The 26141-nt window shown below is 44.0% G+C and overlaps 1 protein-coding gene across 4 annotated transcripts in view; it reads left to right on the forward strand.

The window, feature by feature from the left end:
- The window catches only part of grm7 (glutamate metabotropic receptor 7), a 210948-nt gene that overhangs the window by 160242 nt on the left and 24565 nt on the right, over positions 1–26141 (forward strand). For 3 of the 4 annotated variants that reach the window (XR_010914455.1, XM_067505107.1, XM_067505105.1), the window contains exons 7-8: positions 1493–1632; positions 19888–20823. Coding sequence is in view for 3 of the 4 variants with exons in the window: in XM_067505107.1 (XP_067361208.1) it covers positions 1493–1632; positions 19888–20823 (1076 nt within the window). In the remaining variant the exon portion in view is untranslated. The remainder of the gene's footprint in view (positions 1–1492; positions 1633–19887; positions 20824–26141) is intronic. The other variant, XM_067505108.1, reaches the window with a different exon arrangement.

The raw sequence follows: 26141 nt of genomic DNA on the forward strand, positions 1-26141 counted from the left end.
ATGTATTCTGTTCTCTTTGTATTTGATGTTAGAGAGAGGACGCCCTCCACTATCTGTCCCCTCTCCTCCGTCTGTCAGCCTTTCTCTGCTCCTGCTATTTTCCTCTCCCTGTCCCCCTCCCATTCAGGCTAAATTAAATACACACTTGAAAGGGAGTCCTGGCCCTCAGCAGACCGAGAGGAGCCAAAGTAAATAAACAGTGTGTCTTTGAGGGAGGCTCCCAGCATTGCAGAGCCAAGGAGAACAGAGGGATATAAAAGAGAGAGAGGACAGAGGGGTCAGACGACTCATCCTCAGAGACGATGCTGTTTAACTGTGTCATCATCTGTCTGCTGTTTGCCAGGCTGCAGGCTGCAACATTCAAGCTAAACTGGCTTCAATGTGCACGTCTGAGAAACCAATCAGGACAGAGAGCGCGTGTCAACAGGGCAAATACGACCGACTTCAAAAAGGTCTATTTTTACAAAGTGTCCCTGAAAAGAAACTCAGGCTCATAAGGCTGCAGCTCAAAGGGGATGATGCCGGTTCCACTGAACATTATTCAGTGTCTTTCCAGTTAAGTGAGCGTCTCTTCACAAATCGTCTTGAACCGTGACACACTTGTTCGACCCTGTCTAGTCAAGATCAGTGAAGACCTACATTTATCTTCTTTAAATAGCACAGAACCCCCCCGGACTGACAGTTGATTGTTATTGTAGTGTGTTCACAAGTGATCGCACACTGTCAAGCACGACATTATACGTGAAAATTGATTAAAAGTCACGATCTGCAGCATAGTGACGCTGACACCTTACAAAGAAATATACTGTACAAAATGTGGGCTTGAAGATTTGATTGATCTGTGGTGAAAGGAAACTGCTTTGCAAGTGTATTTACACATTTGCAAAATGTTCTCAAAATAACCGAAATGAGGAAGAACTTAAAATTAATTTCAGACTTATAAAATCAGCAGCTGAAAGGGAGGATGCTTGTCACACTGGACTTGACCGTGTTCCATTCAATAACCAAAATGTATCATAAAATTATTGTTTTAACCATTTTCATCCTTCTGTTGTTTTATACACACACGAGATGAACAACTGTTAGGAAAAAACTGGTTCTTTGATAAAAAAACAGCAAAGAGATGAAAGTCCTGTGGACGTAAGGACCACACACTTTCATCGTCTACATCCTGTAGAAACAGAGCTTTGTGATACAGCAGCCTGTTAGTTTCTAGAATTTTCAAATGGATCAACTTGTACATGACACAAAGTAACTAAGGATGATGGAACGAGGTCAACTACAATTCCCAAGGTTCATTTCCACAAGAAGCTCCCTGGGCTTCATAGTCGGTGTCGAGAAAACCGATTTATCCATTAGTCTAGATTGAATTCCACAGCAGTTCAGTGTCAGACAGGTTTACATTAAGTTTCACTTTCACATGCAGTCGGTTTAGCTTTGATGTTTGATTGTGAGATGACTAATTTGTCGAGTGGCTGTTTGTTGTCCACAGGAAGTGCTAGTACCTCGGTGACGTTCAACCGTAATGGCGACGCCCCCGGACGCTACGACCTGTTTCAGTACCAGTGGAACAACGTGACCGGGCCGGGCTACCGGGTGATCGGGCAGTGGACCGAGACCCTGCAGCTGAATGTGAGTGTTAAAGTTGTGCTGCTGCACTGTCTGGTTGGAGGAAGGAGCAGTGATCAGCAGGAAGTTTAGTCTGGTTGTCAGCACACACATACTTCTGAGAGTGGTCTGATCAGACTGTGCAGCTCTGATCGGATCAGACCCCGCTCACCTTCTCTGTCCTGACTGTGTGCACGACTTAAACAATTTGCATCCAGCTACTTTAATAAATCCCAGCGAGCGACCGGCCACCGGGGTTCTGTTTGCTCTGCCCCGTAATGTGTTGTCAGACTCTGGCTGGGCGCTGGAGGTTTTTCAAGCCAATTTACACCAGATTTGATCATCTACAGAATCTGAGGGGGGTTCTAATTGGAGGCTTGGTCAGGACTGATAAGATTATCTGACAGTGTGAGAGGTTTACAGATTCATTAGGCTGTTTGATCCAGCTCGGCACAATGGAGCCGAATGGACCAATGTAGAACACACAGAAGGGAGAGTAGACATGAAAGAAAACTGATTTTAGACTGTTACAGTGATTCCTTAACTATGGAGGGTCTCTGTGAGTCCAATTCAGTCCAGACTGAAATCTCCGTCACTGATAGCAGGGCTCGTAGCTGTTGCTGTCTCTAACACATGTGACCAAAGGCTTGAATGCACGGATGTAAAACAGGGTCGGCCACACTTTTTTGGCCTGTGAGCTACTTATAAAATGACCAAGTCAAAATGATCTACCTACTATAAAAATACAAAACATGGATTTATTTATGAATATATTGAGAATTCTTTATAATACAATATATGTTGGTGTAGCTTGGATAACTACATGAACCCATATTGCACAATACAACTCTGTACATTTTTTGTCATCACCTTACTGAATAGAATCAGCCAGGGATCCATAGTCGGGAGGTTATCTCACTAGCTTGCACTTGGTGCCGTTGTATGCATGTGCATGCACATCAATCGAGTGACAAATTACATAATGAGGACAGATGATTGGCTGACGTCTACTTCGTTAATTCCATGCGACCTACCTGCACTACCTTTGTGATCGACCGGTAGATTGCGATCGACGTATTGGGCACCGCTGATCTAAAAGGTCCCATTTAGCTCATGTCTGCTCATCAGAAACTTTCTGTTCCAACATGTCGTCTTTTGTGGTGGTCACATGATTTCTGGTGAGTTGAAGTGAAGCACGAAAACGTCTTGATCTAAGGGCCGGGATGCACCGAGCTGGAGGTCGTCCAGTGTCGACTGATCGGGGAACTGACCCCCACTGTTTTCAGTGGCTTTTTGCTTAATTCAACATTTTGAATCAGTGCTAAATACAGGCTACATGCTCCTCAGCCCTCACCTTTGTAGTGTGTTCAAGCCTCAAATGTTGGACACACTGAGCTGATGCAGCAGTTTGACGTTGGCTCGATTTGTGTAACGTCGGTGGTTCGACAGTTTGTTCAGTGCACTGATGAAGAGAAATCGTGTAGTGTAAACCGAGACATGAAGTGCAAGGAATTGTGTGTCGACCTCAGAGACAGGATTGTATCGAGGCACAGATCTGGGGAAGGGCACAGAAAAATGTCTGCAGTATTAAAGGTCCCAATGAGCACAGTGGCCTCCATCATCCATAAATGGAAGAAGTTTGGAACCTCCAGTCACTCCTTCTCCTTCTTCTGCTTCACCTCGAGGGCCTCAGTCAGGGAGATGACTTGTTTTTTGTTGCGTTTCGGTAAAAGGCTGCAACAGAAATTCTCTTTTTCACACTTCACCGTGTTTATGACAAACTGTGAACTAATGTGAAAACACTATGAACAGATCCCAAAACATCTGTTATCACTATGAATTAATCTGCTGAGCTGTGAGCACTTTCAGGAAATTAGCTGCGCACAGACACACACACATCAGTTTAATTGAAATTTTAAACTTGCATAAACATCCAAAATATTTTCATACGTGCGTGGAGATGATCAAGAGAAGCTGTGACCTGTAAACTGAAGTTGAAATGCTGCAGGTTTTGAACTGTGTCCAGCTCAGAAATCAAACTGCAGCTGATCAGTTTGGTTTATTGTGGTTTTCTCCACTGTAGCTCTTTGATTGACTCATTAGAGGCTCGTTCCAGTAAATCCAACCTGAGGCCATTGTTTAGCTGTTAGAAACCAGCAGAACACTGTGATAGTGGGAAACATCAGGACTAAGTCGATGGGGGCAGAGCATGGCTGTAATACACTGTGGTATCTGGATCAGTTAATCCAAAGATCACGATCAGACAGCAACAGACGTGCATCAAACTTTGTTCACCAAGAGACAAAAAAGTGGCTTCATCTCTGAGACAGAGTTCACTGAACAAAGAGGCAAAGGCTCCAATCAGCAATAAACTGTCTCCACAGGACAACGTCCTTGTGTGAAAAATTGAGCATTTGCTTCCTGTGTCATCAGAACATCCCTGTTTGTCTTGCAGGGCACGTGTTTTAGCTGGAGCCGTGATGCGATCAGCACCATTCCCCTGCTTCTGCATTCAGGGCCATGCCTCTGCTTCTTCACAACACTAAATTATTCACCTCAATAGCCCCCAGTCAGCCAGATGTGGCAGAGCCGCTGCTATTAGGCCTCCCGTTATTGCTGCGTTCCCTCCATCCTCATCATCCCTCTGTGTGTACTTTGTGGGGTGTGTCGCTCCCCTCATCACAAAGGGGAGCTGTTACTGAAACTATATGATGGAGCGTGACAGTCGGGCTTTAATATGATCTCACTGATGTGCATGTAGACGGGGTTTCAGCACATTTAGAGGATTAGTAACCTGTGTTTGAACTGGTTGCTGCTAACAGGCAGAGAAGAAGACGATCCTGGCCCTGGGGGGGGGCAGCCATACTGACATACATGGTCTGTCCTGTTACTGGACATCACGCAAAGGGCGGTTTGTGCATTTATCAGCTCATGGTTGGACCACTGTGATGCAATATATAGTGGACTTTACAAATCATTATTAGCGCATCTGCAGCTTCAGCAGCTTTTCTAACAAATACTCCGAGTCCTGACATAACATCCCCAAATCCATCCATTTTTGGATTTGATCATATGTTTTTAAGGGACTGAAAGGTCTGGCTCCACCTTATTTATCCGAACTCTTAAAGCCATATAAGTATTTAGATCATTGCACTCACAGTAGCAGAGCCTCCTCGCAGTCCCTCGCACCAGATACTAGAGATCCCAGGACCGTGCACCTACTCTCTGGAACAATCTGTGTCTGGCCCCAGATTTATTGTCTTTTAACTCAGATCTTAAAACACACCTTTTTAAGCAGGCGTTTCATTTAGTGGAGCAGTAAGTCATTATATTTATTAATGTATTGACTGGTTTGTGTTTACTTCTGTCTTACGGTATTTTAATGGTTGGTTTTGTATTTAGACTTTGTAGCTCAATCATTCTATCGATGTGTTCGTTTTAAACTGGTGAGATTTTAATTTCCTTGTAATACTTCAAGCGTTTATCTGTGGCTCTGTAGAATATGTTTAACTACATTTCTGCATTTTATACATTTTAAATCTCTTATTTTTTACTACAAAGCAACCTGGTGGTTATTGGAAAGTGCCATATAAATAAACTTTGATTTGATTTGTTCAGGCAGACAAACCCTAGAAAGCCCAGTTGAGATTGAACTTTTTACTCACAGAAAAATGAAGTTAGCAGCTCTTTATTCCTTCTCTGTATTTTCTTCTTCTCTGTGCCTTAAAGGGTCGATCGGCTCATGTTTTGGTCTGATGGGTCTCAGTCAGGGTTTATGTGGCCATAATCTGAACCAGAACAGATCCTTCACTCTGCTGCCACAATCCACACAGGAGCACTGAGCTTTCAGCTCCTCCTTGGGACAAATCTCCTTGAGCTTTTCTGCCCGACGTAGGTTGTGTTTTTCCCGCTGGGCTTAATGGAGATGCTGCAGGTTCCGCAGAGTGTTAGGACTTTCTGCTAACATGCAGAAAGCAAACAGATTGTAAATGATCAGCACTGTGCAGAACAGACTGACTCACTGTATTGTGGAGAAGTTTCGGTCCAGTTTCAGGGCAGAAGCTTGGCCATTACCAACATCCTCAGTGTTTGCAGCTGTTTCTCAGGAGCCGATGTGATGAATTCTGCCCCACCTGCCTGCAGTGCATTTATCAAACAGACCCATCAGGCTGGAATCACAGCTTGGTCCATCTCTCTCCTCCTCTGATGAAGCTGCAGTCAGAAGTGTACATGCATTCATCATCATGGACATGACTCATGGTGATTTTGGACTTCAAAGATTTATTTTTTACGTTATTATTTTTTACTGTGCACTCTGGTTCATACCTGCTTAACCATTCAATGAGATAGTTCGTACTGTGTTTGATTCAGAATTTTATAACAAGGGCTCTACGGCTCACAGAAGCCACGTCAAATAGTTTTTTGGCAAGGGCAAATTAATTTAACTCACTTTCCATTTATAACTTACAAAATTAAAGGACACTTGAAGAATACAACGGTTTAGACCCAAGACCCAAGTACATGACCACGGAGACAGTTGTATGAGAAAAACAAAGTTTAATTCAATAAGCCAGACCTGCCGGGTGGGCGGCCTTCATAACTAGGTTAGCTTTGGAACAAAACCCCAGGACCAGAACTTCATGGTGTGGAGCAATAAGATTGAGACTAATGCTCTAACATGGAAACAAGCTCCTTTATTTCTCAGTTAATACAATGAATTTATTCAAAATTAAAATTTGAATTCATCAATCATTTATATTCCAATACTTTATTCAATCATCTTCTCTTAAAACAAAGAAATATGACACATTCCGGACAGCAGATTTTAGACCCCAAACCAAAACTAGGCCAGTCTTAACTGCTGATCTGTGTTTTACAGACTAATATCAAGTTTCTCCACAATATCGTTAAAGCAAGAGCTTGTTCCATTCAAGTTAATGGAACGTGGTTCAATCTACATTTAATCAAATCAACAGCATAAGAACTCAAACAATTAGCAGAGCTCCGTGTTGTTTCGTCCCATACTTTAGATGATCGCGCGCTCATTAGTGGACTCACTGGACAAAGTCATCTTACGTCCTACTTGTGACGCATCGACACAGTATGTAAATCAAACTGTTTGAATAATGGATTATGTCGATCACAGTGATGAATCGCGTCGCCCCTGTGATAGGACACTAAAGTTACTTTTTTCTCTGTTGTTTAACATCTCAATAAATGACATGAAGTAAAAGCTGAAATTCTGGAATTTCATTTTATATCCATCTTTGGACATTAAACCTAAATGTCTTTAGCAAAAACAAATGAATCAAGCTTGCTGTTCCAATACTTATGGAGGAGACTGTATAAGCACTTTGATGCACTGTGAAGACCAGCTGGGTTTTTTATGTAGACTCGTGGGAACAAATGTCATTTCGTTCTTTTGAAATGAAATTCAACTGTGCTCCCCTAACCCTGCTCTAAAGAGCTATGTTCTAGATTTAATATAATGATTATAAAATGTATTTACACTCTGATGAGATGATGTCCCAGAAAAATGTCAGCTCAAGCAAAAGTGGCAGTGAAACCAGGGGGATGTTGGATTACTAAATCAAAGCTGCTCCACAGTGTAATCTCAGCCATTGTTGGATTGATACGGGTGGATTCAGTTCCTCATATCCATGATACGGGATTATGGGCTTCATTTGGAAAATGGCTCCTTCTGATGCCACTCTGCAAACCTGTGCTTTATGTCCACAGAGCCAGGAAAGGTAGATTAAGGACACACAACTCATCATTTTCTATTTTACGCCAGTCGGTCAAAATGCATTCGAGTCCGTTTCAGCCCCAGACCTCAAACAACAGGAGATCTTATTTTGTATCATTACACTGAAGGACAGCACAGGACACAAACAATATTTCCTGCTCATTTGTCCCCCCCTGTCTCTGCTCCGCTCCCTTGACATCTGCTGCTAATCCTCCCCAGGCCGGAGACCCCGTTCCCTTCCGTCCCCAGTCCCCATTGAGAAAAATTCAGTTTGTCACTTGTAATCTTCTTGTTCCCTTTGAAAAAAGTTTCATACGTGGACACGGATTCTGCATGACGTGTGTGTGGAGGTGGTCAATGTGGTTCCACAGGTCTGCTGCTGTGTGGCATCACGGAGCAGAGGAATGTAACAGACTGGTGTATCATCACATCATTTGATGGTGTTATCACTTGTACCCACCCCTGTAATTATAGGTCAGTAGTGGACGGCCAGAAGGTGCATCATCAACACTGTGCTCCGCACAAACACACGAGGCGAAAATGTAATGTTGATTTTGGACCTTTTTCGGACCAAAATCGATAGAATGTTTTAGGTCACATTTGTGCAGAAATAGAGAAAATGGTAAAGTGCACCACTGTGTATCTTCTTTCTTTGGTTGAGTGTCTGTGTCTGAGAAGAACTAAAACATTGTTTGCGACGGCAGCAGCAGGACACAGACAGAAGGGGACAAATCTGGATGTCACGCTTCCCTCCCCATGTCTGCCGTGTCTCTGTAAAGTGGCTGGAAGAGACGGAAGCTGTAGCGTTGGCTCATCAGTGTCACTTCAGGAGGCGACGGGCAGTGAAAGCAAAAGCCACAAAACAGACAAAGAGAAACGGAAAGAAACTGAGAGAACGATGAAGTCTGGGCGCAACTGTGGACTCGTGGTGGAAGACTGAAAATTAAAGAGTAAAAAAGCCACTGAAGGGGGAGAGATGCTGGATTCTGGCCTGTCTGCATGTTTGTTGTGGATTGTTAAAGCTAAATGGGATGGGCCCTGTAATGCAGACAAACAGCGGGTGAAAGAAAAGGACGTTTGGAAAAGATTAAATCATTGTTGGACATACTTTTTTTTGTTCCTTCACAGGCTATTTGGACATCGTCCGGGACATGTGCAGGACATGTTAGGACAGTTTGGAAAAAGAAAAAAAAAGGAGCCTAATGTAACTAAAATGTCCATGCTTTCGATAAAAGGACCGTGTCTGTATGCAGCTGTAGGAGACAGAATTAATGATTTCATCCCTTCCATTGTTACAGGAAGTCTGATAGGGGCCAGAGAAAAGGAGGCAGAATTATCAGTGATCAGCTCCTGTTTGCAGCGAACCCGGTTCTCAGGCAGCTTCTGCAGATATGTGCAGCATCTTTTTTTATGTGTTGACGTAGGGACTTTTATTCTAGAAATAGAATAGTAGAAACCAGAGGTAACGGTAACCTGTAGACCAGCGTGGGTCGCACTGGATCTAAATGGGTGTGTGTTAGAAACCTGGCTGCATGACTCACAGTCAAATTGATTTATTTTAGTAAACTGTGTCAATTGGTGGCAAAGACTGAAGCTTCAGGTTCCTGTGTGGGTGTTTCAGAAGGTGGTTGACAAATATTTAAAGACCAGGCTTTGCTAAGACGTGATGCTGCTGACTGGAACATGTCATAACCCCGTATACTCTGCACAACCTTTTCCACTTTAACAACAGTCCAACAAAGATACATGATAGATCCCAGACACAAGCACAGAGGGTTTGCATGTCCACAGCAACATCGCGTCTGGGGATGTGAGCAGCTGCAGGCTCATTATGCACATCATGTGTGAATGAGGAGACGATGACGTTTGACAAACGTTCTGCACAACTGTGTCTCACTGCTCGGCTGCAGTGGTTTTAGTGAAACCTGATCAGTTTCTCTCGTTGTTTCCTGCCGTAGTGTTGGTGAACTTGAAGTAGTGAAGAGTAAAAAGAGTCCAAATGTCTCCGGATGGAAACCCTAGACAGAGTGTAAATGGTTATCGACAGAAGGAGACTTCATCTTGGGTCCTTGTCTTTCCTGAAAGGCTGGCGTCTGTAGGCTGACAAGTGAAGCAACACGTTTCTCTGGACGTCACTCTTAATTACAGCCTGATTCAAACGGCTGAACTCACGTGATGAGGAAAAGATTGTGTTTGACACACAACTCAGGTACATAGAGGTTAATGTTGGGGGGAACTTATAGTGATGCAGCATTTGGTCTGTTTCCTTTCGTGATTTCAGACGTGTAATGTCAGTGTTAGTTGTCCTGTGTAAATATCTGTATTTTTACCTGATGGCAGAATGAATCTCCTCACTGACAGACCACCACCTACTGCTTCTCACGATCTTGTCTCCTAACAAAGATGTTCCAGCACAACCAACCTGCACTCGTTACCTGCCGTCTGCTCTGTTTGCATGGGACATTGTTGCCTTATCAATATGCCCCTTAAAGGCTAAGTTTAAAGGATGAGACAGATTGTTGTCAGGCTTCAGAGATCGTCCGTTCCCTGTGTGTATGAGGGAATGAAACACATGCTCCACACTCTTCAAAAACACAGCAAACAGCTCAGTGATCTGACAAGATGATTACAGCATCTATCAGAGAGGAGCAGTGGAGCTCAGCACGGAGACACATCATAATACAGGAGCTCCCACACTGAAACATATTTATACACACTGTGTGTGCGCACTTTAGGAGGGAAACTCAACATGCAAACACATAAATCCAGCAAACGGAAGCCGTACATTTAGACATTAATGCTGTACGTTTCATATCTGCGTGCAGAGCTGAAACACATTACTCCCCAAATTACATCGAACCTCATTTGCTTGAAATCAGTTTTCTTTAAAAGCGTTTGGGTTTTTAATATCCTGTTATGTCTCTGCAGAAAACTCCCTCTTCGCTCTGTCTTCAGGTTTTTCCAGATCAAAACTATCCTACAAATTTCAAAGGATGGAAAAAACAAGTCTGTAGAGGAATGTACTTGACAAAAGGTGAATGTGACCCAGCAGCAGCGAGGGGGAAGACGGCGTCCCCTTTCTCCTGCAGTGTTATCAGTAATGACACAGAAGTCTGCTGCTGCTTGTCTTTCATGTCTGAGAGCCAGACAGAGATGGAGAGGACAGATTCTGATGGCTGCTGAGCCTCATTAGTGCTAATAAAATTTGACCTTGATCTCTGCAGCAACAAGCCCTCGCAGCTCAATGGCACTGTTATGAGTCTGATGGGGGACATTGGAGGTGGACAGAGTTGGCCCACAGCAGACACTCTGGCTAGGTCCAGGAGCAGCCTGAAGGCTTATTGAAACCAGCCTGGTGCTGCACGATGTGGTTTAAGCTGTTTCTCCACGTGATCCTTTTCTACACCCCCAATGTCTGAGCCAGTGTACACAGTGTGTAAAGACTGTGAACGGAGAAAATGGAAGCCGCACAGTGAGAGCAGGGCTCCGTGGCAGCAAAACCTCCTAAAACTTCTCAAACTTTGTGCTTCCTGAAGAAAAACTGGTCTTGGTAACCTGGGAAGTCCAGAGTTGATCCACAAAATCCACTTTTTATGGACTGATGAGACCAAGATGAGCCTCAAGCAAAGTGGTGAAAAGACCAAAGAGTGAAGGAGGCGAGAATCTGCTCATGGTCCAAAGCCATACAAGCTTATCTGCACAATGGAGGTGGTGTCATGGTTTGGGCTGCATGGCTGCTTCTGGATCAGGCTCACTGATCTTTATTGATGATATAACTCATGATGGCAGCGGCAGAATGAATTCAGAGGTGAACAGAAACATGTCGTCTGCAAATTTACAAAGAAATGCACTTAAAACTAATGCGAAGCAGTTTCATCGTGCAGCAATGGTCCAAAACACACTGTCAACTCAACAAAGGACTTCATCAGAGGGAAATGGTGGAAGGTTTTAAACTGACGGAGTCAATCGTCAGACCTTAACCAGACTGAACATGGATTTCACCTGCTGAAGAGATTTAAGGGAGAAGCTCCCAAGACAAACAGTGAAAGAAGGCTGCAGTTAAGTCAGTTAAAGTTCAGCGTATTAGAAGAAGAAACCCACAATCTGGTTTCTGGATGTGGACCAATAAATAACTACAGAGTTTGAAAAACCTAAATACTTCAGTAAAGTTGTTCATCCGGCAGCAAGAACTCTGCAGAGACCAGCAGGGTTTTACTGTGTCGCTTTGTTTTCTTTACAGATGATACTGTAAACTGAGACACATGATGAAATGTTTTTGCACATTTTAGTCATCGATAAATTTGATCACAGCTGCGTTTCAGTTTTGACAGACAACCACGAAACAATCATTTGAGCGTTCTGTCCCACTAAAACACATCCCTTTAACACCAACGTGATATTGCACAGTAAATGTCACGGCAGCAACCATAAACCACTTTGACTTGCTGGCGTCTTTCGTATTATCAGAGCTCAAACACCAGATCAGTCACGTCGATGGTAAAGAAAACACAGCACAATCACAGTGATTATTAAGCACAGATCTGACGAATACCTTCACACATGAAGTGGCCCCGGTCTGCTGGTCTCAAACAGAAGTGCACTTTGCTGCAGCGGCACTAATTGTTTGTCTCTCTCGTGTGCATTTGAAGTTCAGTGAAGCACTGAGCTAAGCAGCTCAGGGGAACCACATTCAGAACGGAGGCTGTTTTGCCCCCTCGTCCCGCTGACGTCCCTCATGGTGAAAATGAAGTCTGATGCATCTCCACGATTCTGCTTGTTTGGCTTTTGCCCAGTTTCTTCACAAAGCAGCAGATCCGCTCTGCTTCATCCAAACTGTATGAAGAGTGAGGAGGCTGTTTGTTTCTCAGCTTGGTTCTGCAGGACATGTTTGCTCTGTGTTCAGTGATTTCTCCCCTCTCAGCTATGTGCGTCACTCTTACTGAGACTCCTCATTATGTTTTTTTTACTAACTGTAAGTTTTCTTTGAAGACTTGTATCTGGAAAAAAAAGCAGATTTCTCACGTGTGCTGCTCCCTCCCAGCTAATGCACACACATTATGTTTTCATTACTTCCTTTTACATAAACCCCGTCACAGCAGGTCATCCAAGACTGGAACACGTAGGACTTAAAACACACTGAGGTCAAAACAGCTGTCGTAAAACAGATCTCAAACTTTGTCCCTGGGATTATGATGAAGACTTTCCTCCTCTGCAGAAACGTCCCATGTCCTCTGTTCACAAAGTTTCTTTTCTTCAAAGGGGTGGAAGCTCCAGTTCCTGGTGAGTCACTATCCTGGACAAAAGCTACACCATGAAGGCTACGCAACAATCCAATGAACGTGCACAGTCTAGTTAAACCATGATGGAAGAGAGCATGTATTAACAAGTGCACTTGCTTTCTACACGGTGTTTGCTGAGTAAAAACTCAAAAACTGGTGCTAGTGAAGTCCACAAATAGTCCAGGACTGGAGGCTGCAGCTGGCAGATGGAACTGTGGACGGTGTCCCCAGGCTTCATTTTGGTGATGACTGGCTGGAAGGTGGTTTGTGCAACAGCTTAGAAAGAAAACCAGGCATAAATGCAAAGATTTTTTATAAAGAACGGCATCAGGTGGTGGACCGGTTCGAAGGCCTGATCAGGCATCAGGACAAAAACAAAAACGCACTTGACACACTATGACACACACACATACAGCATGGACTTCATTTGTGAGACTTTTCGCTGAATGACAGAACTATCGACCTCACAGTGACACTAGAGAAATGTCAGAATCAACAAAGACGGAGGGAATTGTGACGCAGTGGTTGGATGTTTGAGTCTTGATCAAAGTAGCGTTGGCGTGTTTTGGGGTTTTTTGTCTCCCACTGACAAAAGAACAAATGTTGACAGTGTGATACGTTATAATGTCAAGACATTTCTGTTCACCATCTACTGTAATAGAAGCAGGTACAAGTGTCCACTGCTCAGAGAACAGTGATGTTGTAAATTCTGTTTTCTCCTCCTCGTGCCCCTGGTTCACTCTGACTGTGACTGCTGCACATCTACACACATCCAGTGTAAAGTGATCCATTAAAGTGGGAACTTCCTTTTCAATAATGCAGAGAATTACAGCTTTTCTTCCATCATTAACGGAGTGACGACGTGTCCTCACCCACTGTTAATGAGCTGAACACATCAAAATGTGACATCAGCTCATGTCTGGAAGGAAAACGCTTGTGTTCTGCAGCCGTGCTCTGTTAGGACACATTGAGGAAGGACACGATGCAGAGTCCTTGTTTGTCTTTCTGTTCCTTATTCGGTTCCTGTCACTAATCTGCTAACTGTGTACCCTCCCTCCTCCCTGCAGCGATCTGGTGGAAGTATTTCCTTTTCCATTCAATTAATCAATTTAATCATGATCCACAGTCACCAAGTTAATGACTGTGGCTCCCATTAATGGGAAGGAAACTAGATTGTGTGTGTGGGGGGAGGGGAGGGGGCAAGGGGGGGCTGCTTAGTGGTGAGATCTCAGTTGAGAAATACTTGGGTTTTCACGCTTCTCATAATTACCCGAGCCATTACGGAGGAGGGCTGTGCTGCTCTGTGGAGTCTTGGTGACATTTGCACTGAAATTCAGTTCTGAGGAACAAGTAAAAAGCTGGAACTCTGAGCCGTGGCAGCAGCTCTGCACGGCTGCACAATCAGCATGCTGACATAATTAGTTAGAATGCAACATGTGCTAGTTAGCAGAGAACACAAGGTATTAGATCATAAACTGGACGCACTGACCCAAGAATAAGCCACAAGAAAAGGATTATTAGCACACACAACATGGACATAAAGATGTTTCGCAGAATCAGTTAAACATTTGCTTTAAAGAGTCTGTATAAAGCACTACGTCAGGGCAAGTCCCCATTCCATTAGCATCAGCAACCAGATTCAATCTCCTAGGAAACATTACATCATCATCATTTTGGGGAAAATAAATTTGGCCAGTTCGACAAGATTCTTTCCATACTCACACAAACATCGACCCACTGCAGCCAAAGCTCCTAGAAGCTGGAACCTTTGTGATATTAAAAAAGTTAATCAAGAGTTGAGGGTTAACATCTGAAGCTCCCATGAAATTAAAATACCACACACACACACACACACACACACACACAGGGCCACAATAACCATGTGTAACTGTTAGTAACGTCATGGTTTATGTACTGAAGGAACAGTAACACGATGAGTTTCTACTTTGACTCAAAGATGAACTGATTAGACATTGATGATCAAAGGTCATCAATATGACCTGTCTGTCCCATTTTGCTGATGTATCTAAGGAACATCTGCAGGGAATTTCATTATATCTGGCACAGATGTCCACATGAGCTCATGGATGAACTGATTTGAAAATGAGTCTAAAGACACGTGCATGTAAACTGCAATGTTTGATGGAGGAATAAAAAATGGGCTTCCCTCACATCCGTGATTCTGTCTTGTCTTCTTCCTTCCTGCCTTTGTTGGTACATTGTTGCATATCTTGTGTGTTACTGCCACCAATGGATGGATAGTGAGACAACAGGCCCCTCTGCCCCCTCCACCAACACATGAACAACATTCAACATCCTGCTGAATTTTCCTGTTTTTGTTTTTTTTGTCTGTGTTTCTGTAGTTGAAATGATGGACTGATTGGCATGTGTGGACAAAGAAAAGGTAGAAACAATGAGCCAGAGAGGACAGACACCTTATGTTTCTAACATTCTGCTGCAGCCGTGACATAATGAATCACAGAGTAAGGAGGCAGGAGGAGAGGCCGTGGGGGTGTGGGGCAATGAAGACTCAAGGCCAAAAAAAAAAAAAGACATGGATCCTGCATCGTAACCATGGTAACGGCGCATAGATCCCATCGGTATTTCCTCAGTTTTCTATGACAAGCTCGGGGACGGGGCCCCCTACAGGCTGGATAATGAACTGCAGCTGCAGACAGGAGAGCCTGAGTGCATGAACTTCTCTGAGCAATCAGTCAATGGACACACACACATCCTCCCTTTTGAGTAAATGCAACCCCAGGGACTCACGTGGTTTCTTTTATTGTTGATTAATTATTGGATTTTCTAAGGCTACTCGTTTGAGAAATATAGGAGCAGAAATGCATGAAAAGACAGATGACATGAATCAGAAAAATGTGCAACAGGACTTTGTTGAACTGGACAAAATGCAGTGAAAGAGCAGCTTAAAGAGGAGCCGTCCCTCTTCCACTATCTGCAGACGCAGGACACATTTCCCTTTCTGCTCCCTCGCAGCTGCCATTTGTTTTGGACACTTTACAGCATTTTTTATTCAGGCCGAAGCTAATGTCAGGCCATTTTTAAAGCGCTCACCTGACCCGCTGCCTACAATGACATCGAGGTGGGAGAGGCTTTATCGACAGCTGAGTCTGACAGCAGAGCGGAGGCAGGCGGAGGAGCAAAGGTCTGCCTGGGACTGATAAGAAAACCACAGGAACGAGCGAGAGAGGCAGACAGAAATAGAGAGAGAGAGAGAGGAGCATAGAGAGAATCTCGCCCCCTCTTCTCAATTTTCTTTTCATCCTCTGCAGAATGCTGCTCCTGTTGTCTTTCTCTTCAGTTTCATTGTTTGTACTTTGCTTCCTGAATCCTCAACTCCTCTGCACTCTCTTCTACTAAAAATGGTTTTAACGGTGTCATTTCATCAGTAACTGACACTTTCCTCCAAAGCAAAACTGCATCAGTCGTTTCAGCAAAGGCTTAAACCCAGAATGTGTTCTTATCCATGGATTGTTGAAGAAACATTGGTTTGTTTTTACCGATTTCCACGTTTGGTCACTAACATTAACCACCTGGTTACCGCCTTCCTCCAAAGCTTTCTTCAAAGTGCTGAATCGATCTCTTTTTCAAAGCCCGGAGAGGTTGGTTTGGAATGAGAGCGATGTGACCATGTTCGCATCGCAGGCCTTAATCAAGCCCTCCAGGAATTTCCAATGTTATTGCAATAATTAATTCAACAAATCCCCTGTGAATTAAACCATAAAAAACCCACAACAAGCATCAGAGTATATTAGAAAAGCTGTCGATAATTCAGGCATTTTGAGCTCCAACATTCACGAAGAAGTCTGAAATCCTGGAGGGACTGTTTCTTTTTTCTTTTTGTGTTGGTGACTCACATGTATCATCTGTGGTGTGAAAACTGCAAATGTAACTTAAATTTGAGCCACGTGCTTATAAAATGTTCAGAAGAAAGGGTTTTACTAGACAGGGCCAAAAACCTGGACCTTTTTAATCGCGTGCTGTAAATGTTTGTATAAACAATCCATAAAAGAATAGTCATCAGGGTTTTGTTGCTACAAGCTAAAACCTAATTTGACTGGACAGCTACATACAGGTCCTCTAACTGTAATGGCCCAGAGAAACTCACTGGCCACTTTATTATGCTTAACTGCTAACTGTGGCTAAGCCTGTGGGCTAAGTACAACAAATGGAGGCTTCAATCCACATAGAGCTTAACATTGGACAATAGAAGACCTGACCTGAAGAGTCTGGATTTCTGCTGTGGAATCCAGACAATGGGGTCAGAATTTAGTGTAAACAACATTAAAGCATGGATCCATCCTCCTTTTTACCAATGGTTCAGGCTGCTGCTGCTGGTGTTGGTGTGACGGTATGGGGATGATACCTGAGTGTTGCTGAGCATGTCTTTCCCTTTATGACCACAGTGGGCCCATCTTCTTCCAGCAACATAATGCACCATGTCACAAAGCTAAAATCATCTCAAACCAGTTTCTTGAGCAGGACAATGAGTTCACTGTACTCTGTAATGTCACTGTAATGTCCTTTGCAGTCACCAGAACTAAACGCATGGAGCACCTGCAGGAACTGTGTGATGCTCTCATGGCAATATGGACCAAAATCTCTAATGTTTCCATCACAGTGTTACATTTATGCCAAAAAGAATGAAGGCAGGTCTGAAGGCAAAAGTGGTCTGACCCATTGCTACAAGGTGCGATTAATAAAGTGGCTAGAGAGTTTATACTACCTGTCCTCTTCCTCTCATATGACCAACTGGACTGTTTGTTGAACTCGATCCACAGTATAGGGAGGAAGGCGTCTGTCAAAGGTTTACCACCCTGGCACCAGGCAGTGGTTTGCTTAGATTTAGGCACAAAAAGATCAGGGTTTGGTTTATTCAGTGGTAGAGATGGTTAGGTTGGTAAAAAAGTTGGTGTTTCATGAGCCATCCGTTCATCCTAACCTTCTAGTGAATTTTTGTCAGCATAAATATTATGTGACGGTTATAAGTTCACTACAACCACTAGATGTTGCTAAATGCTAATCAGCTCATTTTGGGCTGCGGATACAAACAACCTACACAATCGTATTATACAGAGGAAGAGTCTCACATCTGAAAGGACCAATTATGACCAATTATCTGTTGTAGCAACTATTGAAATGACGCAAGCAGTATGTTCTGTTTTTACCTATGAGATGAAACCCACATTGCTGCTAATATCTCCTGGACTGTCAGAACTTGTGCTCTCAGCTGGAGGCGGTAAGAAACGCAGACTTTTGTATGTGCACATAGTCGCAGATTTAAACCCAGAGAGACCTCCTGTCTGGATCTCTCTACCAGCTGTGACACTTCTTCAAAGACCTAAGTGAATTATTGAACACGTCACGGTGGCTGGCAGCACTCCTGACCGCTGCGAAGCCGAAAAGACAGATGGTGTTTCCATTTAAATGATTGACCCGATGCCGCTCCTGGCATTCTGAATCCCATTTGAATGTCCAGTCTCAAATCTTGTTGGATTTGTGAAGCCGTGAGTCATTCTCTAAGCAGGCGCCGCTCTGCCACTCGTCAGTTCTATGTAGTAAAGCGTGTTTCTTATGTGACAAGTCAGATTTTAATACATTTCATATGCTAAACGGGGAGCACACTCACCTGCCTGGCAGCTATTACTGAGGAGGAGCAGTCCGCCGTGCGATCTGATGGCTGCTCTCCAGAAGGCTCAGTGTGACGTGAACAAAACGTGGGAGTGATGGATGGATGCTGCTGACGAATACGATCAGAAAACCGTGGTGGAGAAGAAATGAGGTAAAGAAAAAGACGGCGACATACGTAGATGGTAGGAGAGAAGAAATGCTTTTCTTTTCCTTTTCTTCAGAGTTGGCCTGCTGCCTTTGGGAGGGAGGCAGATTAGGGGCCTGTGTGGTGTTTTTCTTTTAGTTGTGGTTCTGGATCGTCTCCGTGGCCAAACGCAGGTTTTGCCTGACTCAGGCTGTTAACCTGATGCAACTTTTTATGCCCAACTATCCCAGGTTATCAGTTTAGTTTTCTGCTAGCACACAGAAGCCCAAGGGTCAATGGTGGGTAGTGGTAACTTCTAGTATCTGTTTCTTTTATTTTCCCTCAAATGTAACCCCAGGATCCGAGAGCCCACAGACTGGTTCAGATTGGTCTTTGTGGACAGTGTGTTTAAGGATGTCAATATCACTGTGTAATTAATCACTTCTGGGTCACAGTGGCATTTGAAATCCTCACACAAACAAACCAGCTGTCTGCCAAAATAATCAAAATCAGTATTCCAAACCAGGCCTGTTGGCCACAGTCGGTCACCAGAACGCCATCCAAGGTCTGGGCAGGGTTTCAGCAGAGGCCTGGAACTGTTGGGAAGGCTGTTTTTCAGGTTAGCTCATTTCCAATTTCTGTAAAAGCATATGGGAAATTACATATTCACAGTTCTTGCTGACACAGAGAGCTACAGCACTGCACCCTCACTACAACCTGGCAGTGTAACCCTGGGTTTAAAAACTTGAGATAATCCAATTTACAGTCATTGTAGAACGCAATGCTCTGATTTTGCTTCTATAAAATGTTTCTCTGTTGCATTGGAAACATGTAACGAAACAAGGTGTCCACAGAGGGACCTGGACACTGGATCACTGATTTCTGAAGTTTTACAAATCTTAAAAACTTTATTCAATCCAAATAGTTTTAAAGCGGTTTTATAATAAAGGTTTAATAACATTTTGTACGTAACTGCTACAGGCGAGAACACCATGTCCTGGCTCAATGAGTCCTCAGCAGGCCTGCAGTTGTCACTGTACACTCACGTGGTTATGATACTAAGGAAAACTTGCAAGAGACTGAATTGTACATTCAGAGCTGGGATCCAGGTGGAATTTATCCATATTGATGTTTCACTAATAGACTATTCATTAGTCATTAGCAGCAGTCAAGCTGTCAAATCAATGAGACCTTTTCTCCAGTAAGAATCCAAAGCCAAAGAAAATCCTGTGTTAAACATCAGTGATACAGCCTAGAAGATCTGACAAGGAGACGCCATCAACTCGGCGCCATTATTTAAAAATAGTTTCAGAGTGAGAGTCTGGGACACACTTTGTTCAATGTACAGACAAAATACATTTACTGGAGATAATTTTTATAGCGGCAGACAAGATTTTTACCAAAAATCATAGGGCGCCAATGATTTTTGGATTTGAGGTTTTATTCGAGTCATTGACTGTACTTCTGTCTTCTTTCTCCAGATCGAGGACATGCAGTGGCCTCGGGGGGAGCAGGAGATTCCCACCTCGGTCTGCAGCCTTCCCTGTAAGACCGGTGAGAGGAAAAAGGTGGTGAAGGGGATGCCCTGCTGCTGGCACTGTGAGCCCTGTGATGGCTACCAGCACCAGTTTGACGAGTTCACCTGCAAACTCTGCGCCTACAACATGAGGCCCAGTGCCAACCGCACATCCTGCCAGCCGATACCCATCATTAAACTGGAGTGGCACTCGCCTTGGGCGGTGATTCCCGTTTTCCTGGCCATGCTAGGGATCATCGCTACCATCTTCGTCATGGCTACGTTCATACGATACAACGATACTCCGATTGTCAGAGCGTCCGGCAGGGAACTGAGCTACGTCCTCCTGACGGGCATATTCCTCTGTTACATCATCACGTTCCTCATGATCGCCAAGCCAGATGTTGGCGTGTGCTCGTTCAGAAGGATTTTCCTGGGTCTGGGAATGTGCATCAGCTACGCCGCCCTCCTCACCAAAACCAACCGCATTTACCGAATTTTCGAGCAGGGGAAGAAGTCGGTGACGGCACCCAGGCTGATCAGCCCCACCTCACAGCTGGCCATCACCTCCAGCCTTATCTCAGTGCAGCTCCTGGGGGTGTTGATCTGGTTTGGGGTGGATCCTCCCAACACCATCATAGACTATGACGAGCAGAAGACCATCAACCCGGATTTGGCACGAGGGGTGTTGAAATGTGACATCACAGATCTTCAGATCATCTGCTCGCTGGGTTACAGTATCTTACTGATGGTGACGTGTACTGTGTATGCCATAAAGACCCGCGGGGTCCCGGAGAATTTTAACGAGGCCAAGCCCATCGGCTTCACCATGTACACCACCTGCATTGTGTGGTTGGCTTTTATACCCATCTTCTTTGGCACGGCGCAGTCTGCAGAGAAGGTAAGAACCAGTGAATAAGTGGGCGATGCATGTTTGCATGAAGCAGTTCACAGAAACGCTGTATTCGTGTCAAGTCTTTTTTTTAACTTTGTTTGAAACAAAAGAAAACAAAATAGTTTGCATTCGCACACTCAGCAGAAGCTCCAGCGACAGAGGTGGGTACTTAAAGTGGCCTGTCTCTCCACTGCAGTGTGTGCCGCCCTCAGTACTTGTTTAACTCAGCACTAGCCTCATAAAATGCAACATGTTGTTCTCCGTTCTGCCACCAGCTGCTGCAGAGGTGCCTTCTAAACAGTACTGAGGTGTTTATAGATGCACAAATGCAAAGCTTGAGAATTGTCTGAATGTATTTCACATCATAAAGCGACTCGCCATCATTTACTCTGCTCAGCCTTCTCTCCGCTTCAAAGAAACCTTGACGACCATCCGCCAACTTTGTTGCTTTACTGCTCTAACATAACATCCAGTGAATTAGCTGAAATATACACGAGCAGAAGATGAGCACCCGTAAAACCACAGGGACCAAACCACAGTGCATGTTGACTGAACATCCGGCCCTGACGAAAGGGCCATCAGTACTGATGGTTTTCAGTCCTAATATTTCATTATTATCCACAAAACCTGTCATTACAAAAAGCCCATTTTTGCTCTGCTTCAAGCGTAGAGAAGAAAACACTGTCTGTTACGCTGCAAATACAAATCAGCAACAAATGACAATATGGCAAAAATCCGTGTCAAGCAGAGAATTACTGCATCATTCATATCAGTGTTGTGTCCCACTTCATCAGCCTGAAGGCTTCCAGACGAGTCTCATCTGCCACTGGAAAATAATCTCATTCCCATTTGCACACACACAAAAGCTTTTACATGAAACTCAATGTCGCACATTTTGCAGTGAAATGAAAAAGAGAAGATAAAACTGATATAAAACAGGCCGTTATTGTCGCCCTGTTTTATTTTACAAGTGTAGGAATCCAGACAAAATTGAATTCCCGTGTGGCTGGTAAAATGTTGCATGAAGAGAGCGACGCATTTCTTATTTTGTTACAACCTCGGGCGTTGTTTGTTCTCATCAGCTACTCCGTCCTGATGAAGCAATTACAGTGTGGAAATGTAAAGGACAACAGCTGCAATCCCCAGGTGTTTGGATAGGTGCTTAAACTCCTCACAGACTAAGCGACTGTGTTGTGTTCAGGTTACAACAGGTTATAAAAGCTCCCTGAAGCTGATTAGTTCATTTTCATTGGACACCTCAGGCTGAAGCAGAGAGTCGTTATAACGAGAGGAAGGTTAGAGGACACAGGAGACCTGTTAGCAAAGTTTAGAAGCTTCTCACCACAATTGTGTGACTTTCATCACAACTTTGTGAAAATCAGTGCTAAACATCCTGAGTCTGTCTGTGTGAGCTGAGTGTTAATAAGCTTTTAACCTCACGTGCATGTTTTTGGACTGTGGGACGAACACGGGGAAAACATGCGAACTCCACACAGAAAAGTCACGAGCTTCAGCAGCTGAGAATGGCCATTGATGCATCTTGGTTTTTTTATGCTGATGTCTCATAAAAGCATAATTATCTCGTTTTCTCGTGATAATTTATCAAAATCCAATTAAATGTTTCAGTTTATCCTTCAAAGTTTGTGCAACAAAAATGGGATTTTGCTCTGGTTCAACAGGGACTTAACCTAATCCTCCTTATTATAAACTGCTGCAACGTTTATCCAATAGTTCACACTCTGCCCCTCATGGCCTGTAGACAGCACCAGGGTCATGCACACATTGATGTTTTGCTGCACAAAGAGCAGAGTGAAGTTACACCTCATCATCCACACTTTGCCTCGATAAACTCCAGTGCAAATGATGCCCAGCACTTCAAAAAACCACCACACGCCCCGACATGCAGAACTCTGTTCGATGCCAGACAATTCCAAAGGAGCAGATTACAGAGGCTCATTAATCCCAAGCCTCCACACCCTGCTTCCCTTGCAGGTTTTCAGCTGTTCGTGTTTTATTTTCAAATGGATTTACGGCAGTTTTGACGGTCGGGTTTTACAACATGACACAGTAGAAGCGTGTAGGCTGATAATAAGCAACACCAGCAATTATTTGGTGATGCAGAGGGTTATTTTCTCCGCCTCTAATGACTCCCACAGGATGAGACTGTATCCAGCCTAGTGATGGGGTGATGTGGGAGACAAGAGCTGTGTTCTATCGCGGCCCTGTAATAAGTGAACCACCGTAGTAACACATTAGGAAAAAACATGTGAAAAATCAAACATGTATATTCACTGTTGAACCATAATCATATTTTCATCACACAAACTTTGAAGGAGAAAGCCTTAGCATCTAAGAGTGCTGAGAAATTTATTGGGTTTTGATTAAAAACAATTAGTTTTTGTTATCAAAGGGAAAAGCTTAAAAAAATGACTGTACGTACAACTACTCCCTGGTCTTTAGTCGCAGTGTCGACCCTCATGGTCAAAAAGCTCCATCTTGGAGGCGGCTGTCAATATATGCAATGGCCTGTAAACAGTTCGGTGGTGATTGCGTCGGAGCAGGAAAACCGTTCCTGATGTGTTCAACAGAAGCATTTTGTGGCCCAGCAAAGAAACGTGTGAGAACAGTTTGAAGCGTTTGATAAAGTGCTGAGAAATGTTTGTGACACACTGTAAAAATCTGTACAATTTACGGACTTACAAGCTTTTCTTGATGTGACGAAGTTGTTCTGCATTGGCAGCAGAGTGAATTTAAGCTCCATTATCCTGAAGTACGTATAAATACCCTTATAATACTGCAGTTGGCAGTGATTGAAGTCGGGCTGTAGAGCAGTAAACCCGCCGGAGGCAGAGATTAAGAGGCCTCTGCTGTTCCCAGCATCCCCCAGGAGGAGATGTGTGTGTTATCAGCGGCCCAGGTACGAGTGTCCAGCCTGTCACTGGACAGTCTAAGCCTCTCTGCTCTGCGCTCAGCCTTAAACAGATGGACTGGGATAAAACCCTTTGATGGACTCGTGTTCTGCCCACAGGGATACGCTTGTCCACCTAAAGTGCTTCAGGCTGCAGACGCAGCTGATAAACTCAACAGGCCTGTCAGTGCATGAAGAGGGGAATTCTGCAACTTCATCATTAACTCCTGGGGGATAAAGCCCCTCCCTTTTCCAGAATAATCAAAGGTGGCTCACCCCACGTTAATCACTGAATAATTATATTTTGGCCAATGACACCAAGTGCATTTAAATTTAAATGAACCTGCACAAAACTGCAGTAAACTTGCCACAGAATGAAGTTGTGATGTACAATGATCTACTATGAGTGGATGGTGTTGATGTATCTACCAGCAAGTGTGTGCACATCTGTGAGAATGGGAGAGATGGAGCAGGAAGGTACAGAACAATCTGTGGTGGAGGAAATGGGAGGCTGTGGAAAAGAAGGAAAACACGGTGTGATCTGTGCAGGGGGGGAAACGGGGAGATGGTGTGTCAGGTTTTTCCATCAGTCCTGTGGAGCTGCAGACTGAGAAGGATGGAGACACGCTGCGTCGCCAGGTTCAAGGTTTTTAGAGGGTTTTTTTTAAATCATTATCTGCAAAATAAACTTACAATTCTTAGAAAATACCAGAACAAGGAAACTAGAGAAGACGATAAAGGACAGGGTCACATTTTTAAAGTGTGTTTAGAAGAATCACTCGGTTCAACATCACATTAGCACAAAAAGAATCGCGGTTAGTATGAACAGGTTAGTATGACTTCAGAGTTGGCTGCTGCGGAGACGGGGACACTGACGGACACTGGGCAGCTTCGGTTTGCAGCCACAATCAAAGTTCACACAGTCAGACGTCAGTCGAGTCGGAGCACATTCTGATCTACAGAGGTTTTTCAGTACCACAGGAAAAAAGGTGGTGATGTCAGTACGTCCACAGCTACACTGCAGACGGAAGCTAATCGTGAAGCTAATTCAGCTACATGGGCTAAAACAGTGCGACTCTGACTGCAGCTCTCAGCGTCACAGCATGATTGTCCCTCAGAGAGAAGGGAAACAAATGTCAGGACGTCTCTTCAACAGACTTCTTGTATTTCTGGAAGAGTGAAACAGTTCAGATACATTCAGACATTTACCAAGAGCTGAAAACCTGTGGCTACACACCAATGATTTACAAAGGAGAGGAAAACAGAAAAGCGTGTGTGTGTGTGTGTGTGTGTGTGTGCAGAGCCTTGGCATCAGCAGGCAGCCAGCAGCCGAGTGCAGCGGTGACATCCTGGCCTTTACTGCTTGTCATTACCAACCTGCCCAACAACGAGCAGAATACAGATGAGAAGACTGGTAGTGGCTGCACACACACACACACACACACACACACACACACACACACACACACACACACACACACACACACACACACAGAAGAGAAGAACAGAAGATTAAAATGTGGAGTTATTGTCTTTAAATATCAGCACACGCGCTGCTTCATCACAGTCTGACTGTGTGATCTTAGCTCTGATGACAAAACTGCAAACCTACACTGCAGCTCCTGACTTAGCACTTTGGCTCACACACACTTGTAAAGGTGTGAAAGTTTGTATCAGTGAGAACAGTCTGTTGTCTACTTGTGGACAAGGACAAACCTGCTTCAGTCCTGGTGCCAGAATGTGATGGAATGTGATTTCAGTTTTTCTCCTGAAGCCCTGAGGCTACAGGGTGACGCCTTTAAGAGGAGAAGGTGGTTTTTGGTCCTGCCACTCTTTTCTTTCAGACTTGATTGCACTGCAGGGACGTTTGGTCACAGTGAGGATCCGGAGAAGTTTCTAGAGGCTGGAAGTTATTCGGTGCCTCTGCAGAGAGAATTGGCTATTTTAACAATGAGCTTTTCTTGAATCTATGGACGTTTAAAGAAACTCCCATGGATGTCAGTGGACATTATGTCTCTGCTGACTGATGCTGTGTGTGTGCAATCCTGTCTCCTGACAATTATTTTTAAATAATCCTTTGTTTTATAGGAAACATAAGTGCAGCCATGCTACAGGTTTATTAGAAAGGGAGCTGTAAGGAGGTGGATGGTGGAGTACAAAGTACAGGACATTAACATTCCATCATCCACCTCCTTGAACTCACTTTCTGTTAATGAATGCAGCTTAATTCATTCGGTATTAAATTGCATCAGAAAATAATCCATCCCATGATCCCGTTCCTGTGTTCTGTCAGCATTAAACTGCAGTGTAAGTCACTGTGAAACCTCACGTGGCCCATTTCTTTGCACAGTGACATGGAGAAACCACAGCACTGACGTTTTCTGGGCTCCTGATGTATCTGCTACCACAGCAACAC

The sequence above is a fragment of the Channa argus genome, chromosome 5 (assembly GCF_033026475.1).
Source record: "Channa argus isolate prfri chromosome 5, Channa argus male v1.0, whole genome shotgun sequence".
In the NCBI taxonomy this organism is placed as follows: domain Eukaryota; kingdom Metazoa; phylum Chordata; class Actinopteri; order Anabantiformes; family Channidae; genus Channa; species Channa argus.